Source organism: Odocoileus virginianus, chromosome 22 (genome assembly GCF_023699985.2).
Source record: "Odocoileus virginianus isolate 20LAN1187 ecotype Illinois chromosome 22, Ovbor_1.2, whole genome shotgun sequence".
In the NCBI taxonomy this organism is placed as follows: Eukaryota; Metazoa; Chordata; class Mammalia; order Artiodactyla; family Cervidae; genus Odocoileus; species Odocoileus virginianus.
In genome coordinates, this window is record NC_069695.1 from 8,032 (window position 1) to 25,024 (window position 16,993).

General features: G+C 40.0%; 1 protein-coding gene across 1 annotated transcript in view; it reads left to right on the forward strand.

The window, feature by feature from the left end:
• Nucleotides 1–1,814: 1,814 nt before the first annotated feature.
• The window catches only part of PIGN (phosphatidylinositol glycan anchor biosynthesis class N), a gene marked incomplete at its 5' end in the record, with an annotated part of 67,753 nt that continues 52,574 nt past the window's right edge, over nucleotides 1,815–16,993 (forward strand). Inside the window, 8 exons of the mRNA XM_070452412.1 lie at nucleotides 1,815–1,933; nucleotides 3,451–3,633; nucleotides 7,697–7,836; nucleotides 10,178–10,277; nucleotides 10,380–10,472; nucleotides 12,071–12,162; nucleotides 13,442–13,550; nucleotides 15,928–16,036. Of these exons, the coding sequence (XP_070308513.1) occupies nucleotides 1,815–1,933; nucleotides 3,451–3,633; nucleotides 7,697–7,836; nucleotides 10,178–10,277; nucleotides 10,380–10,472; nucleotides 12,071–12,162; nucleotides 13,442–13,550; nucleotides 15,928–16,036 (945 nt within the window). The remainder of the gene's footprint in view (nucleotides 1,934–3,450; nucleotides 3,634–7,696; nucleotides 7,837–10,177; nucleotides 10,278–10,379; nucleotides 10,473–12,070; nucleotides 12,163–13,441; nucleotides 13,551–15,927; nucleotides 16,037–16,993) is intronic.

Consider the following 16,993-nt stretch of genomic DNA (forward strand, 5'->3'; position numbering starts at 1 on the left):
TAGACCATGGAGAAGGGAGATTGTCTTAGGAGGTTTTTATAAGACTTTGGAATTTCATCTTAGATGTAGCCTTCAATGAATGCCTGTGCCCTTTGGCCCAGTAATTCCATTCTAAGACTTCTAGGAAGATATTCCAAACTGGGTGGTGTCTGAAGGACAGAGAACTGGATCATGGCAACATTTTGAAGTAACTTATTTTTCTTCATGAATTCCTGCTTCCTGGTACCTTTTCCCTCCAAATCCCAGTGAGTCCAGGTTATCTTCCTCCAGTCTGACAAAGTGTTTAGCAGTAGTGTTAGTCGCTCAGTCGTGTCCAACTCTTTGCTACCCCATGGACTGTAGCCACCTAGGCTGCTCTGTCCTTGGGATTCTCCAGGCAAGATTACTGGAGTGGGTTGCAGTCCCCTTCTCCAGAGAATCTTCCCGACCCAGGGATCGAACCCAGGTCTCCTGAATAGCAGGCAGATTCGTTACCACATGAGCTATAGGGAAGTCCCGACAGTGTGTGTGGGTCCCCGTGAGCTGGAGGATCTGGGACCCTCGAAGTGGGCACAGGTTCTTCTTAGTCAGGGGTCTCTACAGAGCTCGAGGGAGCTCACAGATGAGTTTCTAGGGTTCTTGAATTTTCTTAAAATCTTATGTAAGGGTTTGAATTATGTTTATTTTGAGAACTCTGGAGTGAGTTTCAGATCCTGAAAGATGTCTGTGACCCACCCAAATTAATAACAATGCTTAAAGATGACTTTCCTGCAAGTCACCATCTTACCTCTTTAGACGCTACTGAAACCAAGTGGAAAAAAGACAAGTGATTATGTGTTGAGCTATATGAAATTGTCAAAAAAATTTTTTAGTCGTTCTTGACATACAGAAACATCGGTGTCATATGATCTGACCTAATATATTCTTCAATAACATCTTTACACTTTTATAATGTAAAGATATGCACTTTAGGAATGTAGATTCTAGTTAAGCAGTTTGTGCTAAACTTTGTGTTTAACTGTACTTATTTAAAAATTACTCATGCAGTATTAGGCATATTATTCCTGTCTTTAAGATTTTTACTGTGGTAAAATGAGGGTAGGGAAATGGTAGAAAGAGAAATGAAACATAGGGAAACCAAAAAAGTATATGGTGTAGTACCAAAATAGCAAATCAATTCAGATTTTTTACTAACTACTTGCTGGTTAAGTTCTGCCCAGCCCTCTTTGATAATGAAAACTGTCAGGCCCTCTCTGGCTCAGGGACAGCCGAACCCAGGCCTCCCGCATTGCAGACAGATTCTTTACCAGCTGAGCCACAAGGGAAGCCCAAGAATTCTGGAGTGGGGAGCCTATCCCTTCTCCAGCAGATCTTCCCAAGCCAGGAATCGAACTGGAATCTCTCGCATTGCAGGCGGATTCTCTACCAGCTGAGCCACCAGGGCCCCCCCTGGGGACACGAAGCACGGTAATGAGTCCGCCCTGTCTGCTGCGTCTACCAGGAGCGTGAGAGGGCTGAGTGTTGACGCAGATCACTCATTTGCTGTTTCACTAATTATATTGATCTAATCATACTTTTCTTTGTTAGCCACAGCATTCCATTTCTTCCAGTGACATATTGTGTGACTGTTTTAAGTGGAGTTTGGCAGTTGCAACTTTGAGTCAAGAAAACCAAATTTAATTGTAAACTATTTCTTGAGAGAGTTCAGATAACCAACAAAGATACAGTTTGGCTGAGTTTGTTTCTTTCCCTCTTTCTCAATTTTCACTGTTCTGTTCTTTTATTTTCAATTAAGCCAAAAAAAAAAAAAAAAGCAAAAATATAATTGAAATGAGAAAACATTTTAAACCTAAGCCTTTTTTTTTTCTTTTATAGGTCACTATCTGATACTAAACAAGCCAACATTTTAAGAAAAGCAAGATACTATATAAAACAGAAAAAGTACGATGAAGCAGTAAGTATGCAGGCCTGGTGTATGTAAACAGCTGATGGTCCAGGTGTCGAGAGGGGCGGGTCTGCTGAGATCAGAGTGAGCCAGCCGGGGAGTTGTCCTGACCCTGCACGGAAGGGCCGAATTTCCGAAGCAGTTGCTTTGGCCACATGGGTAGACTTCTCTAATTTCAGATAATGTTATAGGTAAACTTTTTTAGGTGAATATCGTTACTGAACAATTGCTCTTTTCTGTAATGGGAACGTATATTCCAAGCTTTTGTCATCCTGCTTATGCATAATATTTTAGGACGTGACATATTTGTACATTTAGAATTAGCTTCACACTATTAGAAATTTAATAGTTCATTCTGAAGCTTTGACTTTTCCCAATTCCTACCCCATTGTCTTTTGCATGAATTTTCATCTTTGTTAAATGGTCATATAAGTTTAAAGTAAGAAAGAATTCTATTTTCATTTCTAAAATTGCCTAAGTAGTACAATGGCATTTCTAATGCTTATTTTTATTATAGTTTTACAATGGCAAGCTACTCTCCTCTAAAATATTAAGCTATTTTAATAATGTTTTATAACTGATTGGATTGGGAAGATCCCCTGGTGACGGGAAAGGCTACCTACTCCAGTATGCTGTCCTGGAGAATTCCATGGACTGTATAGTCCATGGGGTTGCAAAGAGTCAGACACGGCTGAGCGACTTTCACTTTATAATTGATTTGGGTAATCTAATAATAAGAAAGTAAAAAAGTGTAATGTGGGCCTTTCTATTAGGGACATATGTTAGAGAGGTTTTTTTAATGTTTTTATTTTGTATTAGGGTATAGTCAGTGAGCACTGTTGTGATGGTTTCAGGTGAACAGAGAAGGGACTCAGCCGTGCACACACACATATCCATTCTTCCCAACTCCCCTCCATCCAGGCTGCCACAGGACATTGGGCAGAGTTCCATGTGCTGTATCGTAGGCCCTTGTTGGTGATCCATTTTAAGTATAGCAGTATGTATGTGTCCATCCCAAACTCCTTAATTATCCCTTCCCTCTCCCCCAGCAACCATGAGTTCACCCTCTAAGTCTGTGAGTTAAAGAACCATTTCTTTCATATGTCCTCTGAAGATAATTTTCACAAAATGAATCATTTAAAGTCACTACACATCTCATCGATGGTTTGCACTTAAAATATCCTTTCTTATCAAGATTTTAAATTTGGGAGGTGGGAGGGGGGATCGGGATGGGGAATACATGTATATCCATGGCTGATTCATGTCAATGTATGACAAAAACCACTACAATATTGTAAAGTGATTAGCCTCCAACTAATAATAAAAAAAAAATAAAAATAAAAAAGATTTTAAATTTTATTTTATTTGGGATTTTTTGTCTTATCCCTTGCAGGAAGATCCTTGAACAGCCAGAATCTCTTTTTGATCCCTGTCTGCAGTTATGTTAATTGTAATACTTTTCCTCCCTCTGATACTTGGGTTTTCTTCTTCTTTCTGCGTGACTGCTGTGTTCCGGTTCTCCCCAGGTCTCCCTGTGTCAGCAGCTGATTAACCTCGCCCTGAGAGGCCTGTCCTACTATCACACTTACGACAGGTTCTTCTTGGCTTTCAACGTCGTCCTTGGTTTCGTGGGATGGACCTCTTACGCATCTCTGTTGATCATCAAGTCTCACTGCAACCTTATGAGAGGTGTTAGTACAGAGGTCAAGGTATGTTCAGAAAAACTGAAGATTCAGATGATGCTGCCAGACCGAGGGGCTGAGGAAAGAAATGGAATCTGACCAACCGTAGTGCGCTCACATAGTGTACACGTTGTACTAAGCTAGCCCTCCTCCGCTTTTGTCTGGTGGGTCTTTTTTTCTCAGAAATCTCTATTTCTTTAGTGGGGAAAAGAGCATATTAATAATAATAGTCCTGTAGTGGAAAAGAGCTGTACAGATAGCTGTGCAGTTTACATTCACCTATGGCGTTAGCTGCGTGGACTTCCTGTTTATTTTTATATTTATTTAGCATATTATAAGTATTCCATATCTTTCTATAGTATAGGTAATCAGAAAACAGTTTCAGAGCAATATATTTAACTTTACCTGATACTAAGTTTAGGAGCTGGAAAGAAATAAAATCACTTATTCAAAATGTTCCTTTTAAAACAATATACATTTTTTTTGGAACTGTCCTTCCCTTTTTCATCTTTCTAAAATTTTTAAACATGAGTTTCCAGAACTTCCTATACATCCTCATTTTAAGAATTAGTCCCTCATTTATTGTACTTTCAACACCAAACAAAACAAAAAAATCCTGTTCTTTAGTAATACTTTATACAACTGAGAAAATATTGCAGTACATATATGGTTTACTATATTAAAACACTTTACTGTTTTAAAATTTATTACTGGCATTTACCAGGGATAATATGCCACTTCCATTTTCTTTACTTCATTCTCTAGTGATTATTACCTTGTCCAAATCTTCTAAAAAGTAGTATATCCGGATGGTGTATTATTGATAATAATAGTCTGCACACATTTCCAACAGTAACTTTTTTCAACTTTATGTTTTATTTTTCTATAACGGAAGGAAGAACAATAGTGTTATCCCATTTTTACAGTGCTTTAATGCATCTTAAATAATTTAACCCAAGTAATTTTCATTATTTGAATGTATGTGAAATTGGCTAGAATAAAAATAATTTCTTACATGACAGGAAAAGAGGGTGTTTTAGTGAAGGATATATCTAGGCATTCAGCAGGCTATTTGAAATTTATTTTGCCACTTTAAGCTTGTAACAGTGCTCAAAGTAGGCTGTACAAAAGAGGAGACGGGAGTTGTTTAAGTCACTTGCACAAGGCCATTCAGCTGAGACGGGGAGGAAGTGAGGTTTGAGTGCTGAGTAGTAATGCCAAGTGCCTCTGCTGTCCACTTGAGACTATCACAGCATTGTTAATTGTCTAGTCTCAATATAAAATAAAGTGTTAAAAAAAAATTGCCCCAAACTGACCACTACAGTTGAGTTCATTAAAAGTATTTTGAACTCTTTGGATTTGTTTGCGAAAACATTCTGATTCTTCTTCAGTGAGAGCTTATAATCTAGTGAAGTGACAGCTCTAAGCAGTTTGGGAGGAAGAATACATTGCCAGGAATCAGTAACATTGACAAAAGGGGGCATGGGGAGCAGTTGGGGGTGAGGGGCCTGCAGCTGCAGAAAGTGGGGCCTGCGGTTGGGGTGCATGGAGCTTCAGCAGTGCGTGGTACCCCTGTTCCCTGGAAGCAGGTCACCGAGAAGGCGGCCGGTTGACGGCTGGGAGGGAGGGAGAGGGGAGCTCGAAGCAAACACTGCCCTCCTCTCCAGATGTGGGAGCAGACGTGAGACAAGCTAAGTGGTTTAGCCAGTGAGAGAGAGAGAGTGAGTCAAATGGTTTAGCCAGACTGACAGCAAATAGAACAGAAGCGCTGAAATTAAATTTTGGTCTGACTCCAATGATGCTGGGAAAAAACTGAGAGCCAGAGGAGAAGGGGGTGACAGAGGATGAGATGGCCGGATGGCATCACCGACTCAGTTTGAGCAAACTCTGGGAGCTTGACACGAGTTTGAGCACACTCCGGGAGATGGTGAAGGACAGGGAAGCCTGACGTGCTGCAGTCCATGGGGTCGCACAGAGCTGAACACAGCTTAGCAACTGAACAACAGCCACCCGTGTTTATGTCACTTCTGCCTGACAGTCTTCCTCAGATTATACAGGTTGTTCCTAACTTATCACCGTTACAGACCAGTCTGCAGCGAACATTCTCTTTAAAGGCAATTTGCCACAGCTCCTCCCAGTTGAAGTCTGCATTTAACTTCCATCCGTTCTTCTCTGCTTGCTAGTTCAGACGTCTTTTGCTTTAGAAGTAAATATCCTTATTTATCTGCATGCTTTCCTGTTCTCTCGTTACTTGGGGAAGTCTCAAAAGGTTAACCCCTTAAACCAAGCCCCGTGATTCCATCTCTGTCTGTGTGGCTTAGATTCCTTCTTGGTCAGCACCTCGTACAGAGCATGGCATAGACGGTGTGACTTAGGAACTGTTGGATGGAGGGTAGCCTCAATGCACACAGCATGGTTCATTATCGTCAGGTGTTTTTTGGAGGATCTGGGAAGGCAGGGAGTTAATTGTGATGAGGGAGAAAATGTCTCCCATTCCTGTTATTTAAAGTTCTTTCCGTTTTTACTTTAGCTGAACTGGCTTCTTTTTGATTTGGTTTCCTACAAGTAGGTGTTTATTTGTAATGTCTGTTGCTTTATGTGTCAAAGGTTTGGATAATTATACGATATTGTGCTGACCCTAGAAGATCCCTCGAGGATCTTTTTCCGTACTTGTTTAAATTTATTTTCTTATTATTTTACTATTCCCAGAGTGATGTGAAACCAGTCTGTCCCTACAGTGCCTGCCTGCCTCAGGCACCTTCCGCATTAGAGACCCTCCCTGTCGGTCTCTCAGTCCTGCCCCTTCCCCACCTGCCCGCTTGCTCGGGGTCCTCGTCCTGTCCGGCCTGCGTCTCCATTTCCAGGGCCAGCCACTGGCCAGGCAGGTTTCTCCACTGACTGCTGGGACGCATGCAGAGGAGAGGTGGAGAGAAGAAAAGTGGAGGCGACGATAGGAGCCCTTATTTCTGAAGCAGTAGTAATATTCTGGGCATTTTGTTAAGCTCTTCATAATTTCATTTAAGCATGACTAGCCTTGATAAATAGATATGGATATTATCATCCCTACTTTATAGATGGGATGAAATTAAGTCCCAGAATCTTAGTGTTTTGTTTTTTTTTTCCAGCTCATGGTCATACAGTGAGCCATTGACAGAAGCAGGATTTGAATTCTGATCTATGTAGCTCCAAACTCTTAATCACAGCGCTGTGTTTCATTTTCCTTCTTCCTTTTTACAACCCTGCCCTGTCTTATCCTTGCTTCCTTGCTCCCTTTCTGGTGGCATTTTAGAGCAGAAGGGAGGAATTATAAAGGGGGGAAAAAACACTTGGTTTTCCTCCCTAACCTCACCTGCTCCAGAAGGTAATTCTTCATTCTCCCCTCATTCAGCTCGGGCAGCAAGGCAAGGGGAACAGGCAGGGAGGACAGGGCGCAGAGGCGGGAGAGCGCCGCCTGACCCTGCAGTGCTGCTCCTTCCTCCCGCCGGCTCAGCGTCACAGCTCTGCGTCGGCGCGCTCCTGTCCTCATCGCTGGCCTTTCTGTCCCCGAGCGGGCCCCACTACTCCGGCCCAGAGCACGCGCGGGCCCGCCCGTCCGCGCGGCCGCCACTGAGCGGCTCCCTTCCCGCTCGGCGTGGGCGGGAGCGGAGATGAGCCGAACGGTCCTGCTGTAGGTTAAGCCGTGGGGAGAGCCACGCGCCCGGCCTGGCGAGCTGAAGCGTGGTTCCCGATGGAGATGAAGGCCCACCGTTTACCGCAGATCCGGTGGGCTCCTGTGCGCTAGGCAGTGAGCTCAGTCAGCGTCCACAAAACTGTTACTAAGGAGAAATATGCTCCGAGTTCCAGACAAGCTATTTGCACGCTGTAGGGACTCAGTCCTCTTAAATGGAGAATTGCCTCACTGCTGCTGCCCCGGGCTACCTGCCTTTCTCCGGTGACAGGTTTCTTGTAAAACGCAGTTCTTAGATCAGTCACCTAGTTGTGGAATCACTGAAAGAAAGTAATATGTTTCTTTTACTTCATAAAATGTCTTTTAAGAATCTATCGGTGAACATGAGTTTGAAGTGTTTTCTGTGTTTTGTTTGACTTTCAGAACCCAAGCCGGCTCCTACCGTGTACTTTTGTAGCTGTTGGCGTTTTTGTAGCGTTTTTCCTGCTGGTTCAAGCCTGTCCCTGGACTTACTACCTCTACTGTCTGCTGCCATTGCCAATCTGGCATGCGGTCCTGAGAGAGTGAGTAATAGTCTCGTGGCCTTGTTTCCCGCTCCACTGACAGTTCAATCTGTGCTTAAAAGGCAGTGAGTAGCATCAGTAGATTTCTGTAGTGTAAGTCATGAAAGATACTTACAGTACTGTCAAATCTCCCAGCCCTCTGATTTCATGTATAACACCATAAATGGTGCATAGAAATATCCTCTTTTTTTTTCCAGCTGCCCCTCACAGCTTTCAGGGTCTTCGTTTCCCAACCAGGGATAGAACCCTGGCCCTCAGCAGTGAAAGCAGGGAGTCCTAACCACTGGGCCACCAGGGAATTCCCTAAACATGCTTTTTATTTTGCTTTTCCCTTTTGACTTAATCTTTATTGCCCCGAGACAGCTTTGGCCTCAGTTCCTTTCATGTATCTTTTATAAGAAAATTCTGGAGTAAAAATGAAATAATTAACATGGATTGTACTATGTCAGGAGTGGCTTACATTTTGAAATCTCATCATCCCAGTTTCCAGTGTATCTTTATCTTTCACAAGGCAGTTTGCATGCTTTTGTTCCTTATGTTTTTGCCCCTCCTTTCCCAGCTATCATGTAAACCGAGATGAATGAAAGTTTGTACTTAAATTCAGTCTAGTAATGCGTACTTGCAAGGATTAGGGGAAATTATTCACGTATGCTGTGGTTCCATCTCTAAGTACTTCCTTACAGGTTGAACTTGAAATGGATTTTTATCATCATAGAAAACATCGAGGCCAAGCTCTCATGCACGTTTCAGACGCTTTAAAACAAAACTACTGAAACGCTGGGTTGGTTCATGCTACAAAATCTCAGGCAGTGAGGATTCTGGTGTAGATTGTGTTGATTTCTACATCTGCATCAGTAGTCTAGAATATAAACTTAATCTTGCGCCTCCTTTGAGCAAATCAGACCCCAAAAACAGGCCAGGGAATGACAGTGCAGGATTGGGTATTGTCAGGGTTGGTCAGCATGTTTGAAATGATACAATGTATGTTTCTATTCTGATTTCTGTTAACTCCAGCTTTGATCACCTCTTCTTAATATCAAAAATTGAAATTAATAGTAAAATATTTTAAATATTAACTTTTTCAAATACAAGGTAAAAAGACACTGGCAAAAGAACAAACTGTTACTTTTCCATTTGAAAGGAATACAGTTGCTGGACACATGTATTTAAATCAGAACTTTTTCTAATGCAATTTTTTCTGGTTTAAAACTTTTTAGAATGAGAAGTTTTATCTAAAATTCCCTCCTAAATTATTAAATGTTCTATTTGTGAAGAGCACATGTATATTTAAATTTTAAGGGGAAGTGTGATTTTGAAAATATGTTGTGTTCTGTACTTATCTTTTTGATAGATTTAAGAAAATAAAACATAAAATTTCACATTTCTTCTAGAAAAAAACTAAGTGATTTTATTGAATCATCACTGCTGAGAACAAAAGAAACATTCTCCTTTTGACTGGTGTTAGCTTTTCTTCCCTACATGGTACTTTAATTGTTTTGATGATAATATGTAACCATTGTTTTTAATTAGAAAAAAGTTATAAACCAAATCATACTGACATTTTATAATTGCCTACAAACGCACTACAAATGCTAAAAAAATTTTTCTAGTGATAAAATATGAAACGTACTTAAGTATGTAATACATTTAAATGGTTGTGAACTCACATTTAATTATAATTAGTGTACGATTAGTGACATCTTAAATTGAGTTTGGAAAAGGTTTTTTTGCCCAATAAAAAAGTGCAATTAAGATTTTCTCTACCTCGATTAAGTTGAAGACAGTTGAGATTTCAGTATAAAATTAATTTTAGTGAATTTTAAAAATGTTCTCAGTTTTTATTCATTTGGGTTCATTTATTTTATTTCTGATGTTGTATCTGTAATTGCAAGTGCCCATGTTTAAACTCTAGAGAAGGAAATGGCAACCCACTCCAGTATTCTTGCCTGCGAAATCACATGGACAGGGGAGCCTGGCAGGCTACAGTCCATGGGATCACAGAAAGTTGGACACAACTTAGCGACTAAACAACAAATGTTTAAACTCAGATCAAGTAAGACTCATTTATTGTCATTAATGTTTATAAAAAAACAGGCAAATTATTGTGATCATTATCAACTTAATTCAGAAGTTACATTTTTCCTAATATACTTACAGGTTTCAAAAAAGATTTAGGTAAGTTAAGGCATTGAAACAAATCTGTTAGAAATTATCTTAGAATCTATGAATCGAAAATTTCCTGATTTCTGTGCACAAAATTTTAATGTTTTGCTGTATGAGAACTAATTTTTGTACTCAACATAGGTTATAAATAATCTTTATAAATTACCCTGTTACACAGAATGCCGGTTATCCAAGGCTTTGTCACCTTACTGTCGACCTTCCCTCCACGACGCTTCCTTGGCTACCTCTTGCTCTTTATCCTGGGAGTTGAAGTGTTAGTAAGTAACTGACCACTTGAACGTTTTCAGGTCTCTTTCATACACGTGTATCTCGTTCGCAATGACCTCCTTTTCCCTGTCTTCTTTGAATTACGTTCTCAGGTGCTCAGTTTTTTCCACCGCTGTATGCTCACAGCTGGGCTCGTTGCATTTGCCGCTTGGCCATTTATCACTCCACTGTGGACTCGAGCAAAGGTATAAGTGCTACTCACTTCAACGCTGAGCAGATTCGTAGTGACGCTTTGGGGTGTGTGTTTTAACTCTGGGAATTGTTCATTTTTTAAGAGAGGCGTAGAATGTGTCCTAGATAAAGATCCTGATCCTTTTGACAGGAGGACTGAGATTGACTTAAAGGTGTCAGTGATTCGTGTAGCTTTTCATATCAAAGTGAACTCATCTTCTGGCAACTGAAACACGCGAGAAGTACAGCTGATACATCCTCCCATGGAAGGCTTCCTGGGTTCCTTTAGCCTCAGATGTCTGAATGCCACCAAGGAGCCGCCCAGAGCAGAGCGCCGGCAGGAGGGGCCGAGTTCTGGGCTCATGTCCGAGGGGTCACCTCCCCTGGCCCAGGGCCCCATCATGCTTTCTCTGGAGAAGTGTTTGTTCGTAATAGATGATTTTAAAAGAGAATTACTCCTGGTTTTCTTTTTTGTTGTTGTTTGTTTTGTGTATCTTTGCAGAGCTTATTTTTTACGCATTACATGTATCTCTGAAAACAGATTAGAATGCAAATAAGCAAAGATTTAGGAAAAAGACTACCCACAGTCCCGTCACCCGGACATTCCATGTTGCTAACCCTTCCAGACTTTTTCCTGTACATACATTCTTAAAGAGGAAGAAAGGAATTATCCTATTCTTCATATTTTACAACTTCTTTTTTTTTTACTGAATCATTATTGTAATTACTCCTGATTTTCTGCCTTTAACTATATAGGTAATTACAATGTGCTACAAAAAATAGTCTCATGTTTCCACTTTGATGCTTTTTGGTGGAGGTAGCACGAAGACAGACATTTCTTCTTTGTATTCTATGAGAACCTACAAAACATTCCAGTTAGTGGAATTATTGACAATTTTTTTGTCTTAATCTAACTACAAAAATGTTTTTACCTTTATCCCTCCTGGCTGCAATCATTTGTTTATAATGGTAGGCCAGCTTTCTTGAAGATGTCATCAGTGTGTGATAGAATATAAATGGAATGAGGCTCCCCGGGTGGCTCAGTGGTAACGAATCTGCCTGCCAGTGCAGAGGCCACAGGGGATGTGAGTTTGGTCCCTGCGTCGGGAGGATCCCCTGGAGGAGGAAAGGGCAGCCCGCTCCAGTGTTCTTTGTTGGGATAATCCCGTGGACAGAGGGGTCTGGCGGGCTGTAGCATGGGGTCCCAAAGAGTCGGACATGACTGAGCATGCACAAAGGGTTGAGTGAAGGGCTTGCTTTGAAGGAGTTTAAATCCAGGTTTAAATCCTGGCTCTTTCATTTACTAGTCGTAGATCTGGTGCTACACACTTTGGCATCTCTGAGCTCAGTGTCCTAAGCTGAAATACTGTGAATAATATAGCCTACCTCTTGAAGTTATTGTGAGAATTAAAAAAGATAATACCTAAATCATGCTAAATAGAGTGCCTCAAACTTAACAGATCCTTCACAGTTAGTAGCAGTATTGCTTTCAGAGTAAACAGATATAAGGCTTTGAGTTTTCCTTTTAGTTTCATAGCCATGTAGTCTGTGAAACAATGAAGACAGTTGTTTGTACCATAGTGTCTAAAGATAACTTTTTTCTTTATTTTAGAGTATCTCGCTGAGTTGGATTTTCTTCTGTTTGCTACTGGCCGTGTTCCCACTTATGCCTGTTGTAGGACGACAGCCGGATATCTTTCTAGTGTATGAGCACTATTTTAACTTACTTTCTTTTGAATACAATTGTTTTTCTCAATCAACAGTATATGAACCACATCTTGGCCATGAGTTTAAAATCATGTGAACAGCCTAGGAATTAAAATATTAATATTAAACCATGAGTCATCGTTTTGGCCTAGCTCTGAGAAGCATTGAAACTCCCTGAAGATGCTTCTGAGCCTTCATAAAAATTGAAACTGTGCCAACAGTAACTTAAATTGCCAACAGTTTAAAAAATGTCTAGAAGCTCTTATATATTGGGGGAATCAGTAAATGATTTCACTTGAAAAACATGTTCAGTTGCTGAAATTAACAGGTCTGAAAAGCTATTGATGACTGATATAATCTCTGTCTTTGAGCAAGTCCACATTTTTAATGTCTTAGAAAGATGAAATTCTCTACTTTGAACATAAACATCTCCGCTGGGGAGGGGGGATCTCTGTGCACCGTGATAGTGCTCTCATGTCCAATCGCGTGCGTTGTTAGAGAGCTCTGTGCGCCTCACGTGGACGCTCTTTGCTGCTCTTAGGTTTATCTCCTCTCACTGTGTCCCAAACAAATCTGTAAAATAGCTGGTTACCTGTGTTTTTAATTTTAAATTATTATCATATAATCTATTGGCTGTGTGTGTGTGTGCTTGGGAAGCTGAATGATCATTATTTCATTTAACCTTTTACTCTCTTATTTTCTAATCATCTTCATTACTTTCTTTTGAACTCTGTGTAAGCAAATTTTTTAGCAGTCTACTCAGTCTTTAATAGATGAGGGTATTTTTTTTAACTGAAAGAAACCACAACAATATTTTAAAGTATGTGTTAATTTTAAAGTATGTGTTATGTATAAATTAATACATTTATTATCATTTCTGTGAGAATAATAATTATGGACTAGTTTAGAAATTATTCTGTGAAGTCAATTTATTTGCAGAGCTCAAAAAATAGTATTGAATTCTAGGACTATTCTCTCTTAGCCATACCTTACTGATTACTAAGTGAAAACATTTTGCAGTTGTTTTAAACTGTAAACAGCATGTGCAAAGATGAGTTCAAGCATTTTGATTTGTTTGCTGCTTCCTATTGCTCTGATTCTCTTGTCTCTGTAAAGACCCTTCCCCTCCTTTCATCACTCTGTCCCTGTCTGTCCTGTTCAAGCACTGTTGACACAGTTGAACAGGACTTAGGCTAAGAGGAAAAGAAATTATATAAATAGTCTCCATAGAAGTTTGCCACTTACCTATTCTATTGTGAATTGTGTTTTAAAACAGAGTGGGTGCAGGCTTTCTGGTTCTTCTACTATCCCTGTTTGTTGTAACATCTATCATAAAAAGAAAAGACAGTTTTATAAATGAAGAGCTGGTGTTACATCTATTACAGGTGGGTTACAGATTTTCAATAGTATGTTTTATATATATGATATGCTAAAATGTACCTTATTGTTGTATTTAATTGTATTTTTAAGATGCCATCATGTTTTTATTACTCAACTAAAAGAGCTGAGAAGAGAGTTTTCTGTTTAAGGTATTAAATGGAAATACATTCTCTAGAAGGAATAAAGGAAATACATTCTCGAAAATAGTGAAAAGGTCAACAGGAGCCGCCCCCTGCCCCCTCGCTGCTAAGTGCCTGGAGAGCAGAGATTAAGGAGGTGTAAGTCTACTTTGGCCACTTGATGCGAAGAGCTGAGTCACTGGAAAAGACCCTGATGCTGGGAAAGATAGAGGGCGGGAGGAGAAGGGGACAACAGAGGATGAGATGGCTGGATGGCATCACCGACTCAATGGACATGAGTTTGAATAAACTCCGGGAGTTGGTGATGGACAGGGAGGCCTGGCGTGCTGCAGTCCATGGGGTCGCAGAGTCAGACACGACTGAGCGACTGAACTGAACTGAACTGAAGAGGTATGGACCAAGAGGTTGAACTGAAAAGGGCTTCTTCTGGTCTGAGATTCTGTGTTGTCCTCTTTGGGGTCAGGAAAGAATAAGTTCTTTGAAGTGAAAGCAGCCGCTGAGTACATTTATATGAAGATTAGCCACTTTAAGACTTCACATGACATGCTAGGAGAAAATAAACTTCACCTTGGTTGGTGGCTTTGGAGTGGTGAAGAGAACTTTGAACTTGACGTTTCCAAATTGAGTTAATTCCTAGCTACACTTTGTACTATATGTGTGATTTTCAGTAATAGAGCTTCAGTCTGTTTGTTTTTAATCAGTAGAGACAATATTCAGTAGGGTGGTAAGAGGTTATAGATGCCATATTCTGTAAAATGATAGCTTTACTGTAGATAAGAGTGGAAGTCACTTTTTTTCCTTTTAAACAATAAAAAATAAGCCACATCTAGAACATTGATTAAAAAAGAAAACATATCTGAGTCTTCTCAAAAAATTTACTCAGAGTAAAGCTAGGATAATAGTAGTTCCAAGAACACTAAAAATTAAAATATACGATACATGAAAGATGTTAACTCATTCTTGGAGAACAACAGAGAACATATAAAAAAGAAATATTTTTGTTAAAGATCCTATCAAGCCATTGAAACATATCTTTTCATTTTATTTGGTACACTGATTGGCTTTACACTAGACCATGGCAGCTTTGACAAAATTCACCTGTAATGATGAGCATTTTGACAAAGGTGAGTGTTTCTGCATCTCAGTCTTAGGAACCAATAATACCATGTTAAAATTCTTATGGACTTTGTTAGAAATGCTCCTAAATATAAGGTAAATCTGATTTTAAAAAATTCCCTCTTACATTAACCTTATTAATTTGCATTCATTCCTCTACTGTGTACCATATATATATTTGATATGAAGATATGTTTGATATGTTTGTGTCTTTTCACATTTTAACATATCTAAAACGAGACTGTGTCTCACAGTTGAAAGGATCCTAGGGTTGTGTCGTAGGTTTATTGACAGCATTTCTCCTTAATTCACTGAAAACATGAGTAAATAAAATTTGGTGATAAGGTTGCTAATGTGACCTTTAAGAGAGTTTACTTGATTCACAACCATAGTTTAGGTCGTTTCTTAAGCTGGCTGTTAACCCACTAATGCAGGGGTCAGCACGCATTTTCCTGGAGAGCTGGATCGTACGTGTTTTAGGCTTGTGGGCCGCATGAGTCTGCCGTCAGCGTTCAGCTCTACCATTGTACGGCAGAGGGAGCTGTCGACAATGGGTAAACGAAGGGGAGTGATGTACAGCAGTAAAGAAAACAGTATTTCAATGAAACAGTACTTCTAGAAGCAGCAGCCTACAAGCTGTAGTTTACCAACCCCGCCAGTTTAGATGTGCTCCCTGAAGAACTCTGCACTCCTCGTGTTCTCAGCGCCAGTGACCCCTCAGGCCGCAGGAAAGCGCTGAACGTGTAGACAGCCCTGACTGCCAGTGAGCCAGAGGTGGAGACACTGAGGCACACACCGGGCTGTGTGCACTCCACCCTCTGCATGCCCACGATCTAAGGAAGCTCCAAGATGAAGAACATCTTCCTAAGTACAAACGGTGTGGTAATGTACGCCAAAGTACTCTTGAATGTGTAAAACACTTCATTCATGCTTATAAAGGAAGGACTTTGCTTCGTACAGGAGTTCCGACTCTTGGTCTTGGCCACAGGAAGGTGAGCTGGTCCAATTTCAATAGCATTTTGGCCAGATGCCAGTTGTTCGGGCAGTTTTCTGCGTGTCTTTCTTACATGTAACTTGGTCGCTCGCCGCCTTCTCCCTCCCTTACCTCTTCTGTGTGTGTTTTCAGATGCTGAGCACCGTATTTTCCATGTGTGTTGTGTATGGCACCCATAACAGTCTACTCAGGAAACAAGGATTGCCTCTTCTTAATCAGATTGTTAGCTGGATGATATTAGGTAAGAGGTCAGTCAGATCAAATGAGGTGACTTTCCATCAGGGTGCATCTTAAAATTATCCATTTACATCTGTATTATTGTTATGAAGCAAGTTTGTTGTGAGAAAATAATAACAGCTAGCTATTACTTCTGTCTCTTGCTAGAATTTGATAAAGCAAATTAGAACTCTTGTGAGCATTCATGTGTTAATAAGAATTCCTGAGAGAATATTTATGACTTGATAATAAGGCTGCATATTCATTCACACCTGATAAAAAGTGATTCCAGGAGGGAAGAAGGTTTTGTGAAGAGATTCCTATGCTGAAGTTTCATGTCAGTTCATAAACTCTCAGTTCTTACATAAGCACTAGGAAGCAGTTAAATTTAATCTGTATTTCCCTTGCCGAAAATAACATTGCTTAGTCACCTCCCAACAAATTACACATTTATAAAGCCAGTTGTGTGTTTCAAAGCGTTCTCCTCTGTCGTTCTCTGTAGAATGTACATGTGGAGCAAACATGTCATTTAAAGACAGCCTTTTCCTTCCAGTTGGAAGGCAGGAGCAAACTGGAAGTCCAGATTTTTCATTAAAAAGAATATAGTTTGTAATGCCTATGAATGATGTGATGTGCAGTTTAACCTTTATTTGTTTAAAAATGCTTTTTGTTCATCATTTTAATAAAAAAGATCATTGGGTAGAACTTTGCCTTACAAAGACCATTAAAGGATAGGAGTGTTTTACCTTGGATTACTCTTAAAATCCAAGCAGATGTGTAAAAATACAACAGGAAACAGACATGTATCTCTCAAAGTTTTGATTTGCACCTTTTCCAGACACCTTGGCCATTGTGTAAGTGGAACTGGACAAAAAGTGTCTCTTGTAAATATAACTCTGTTTTTGCTGTATAAACTTTATTTCATTGTAGGCTTTATGAGGCCTTTCCTTTTAAATTATCTTGATTACTAGAGTTACTATTT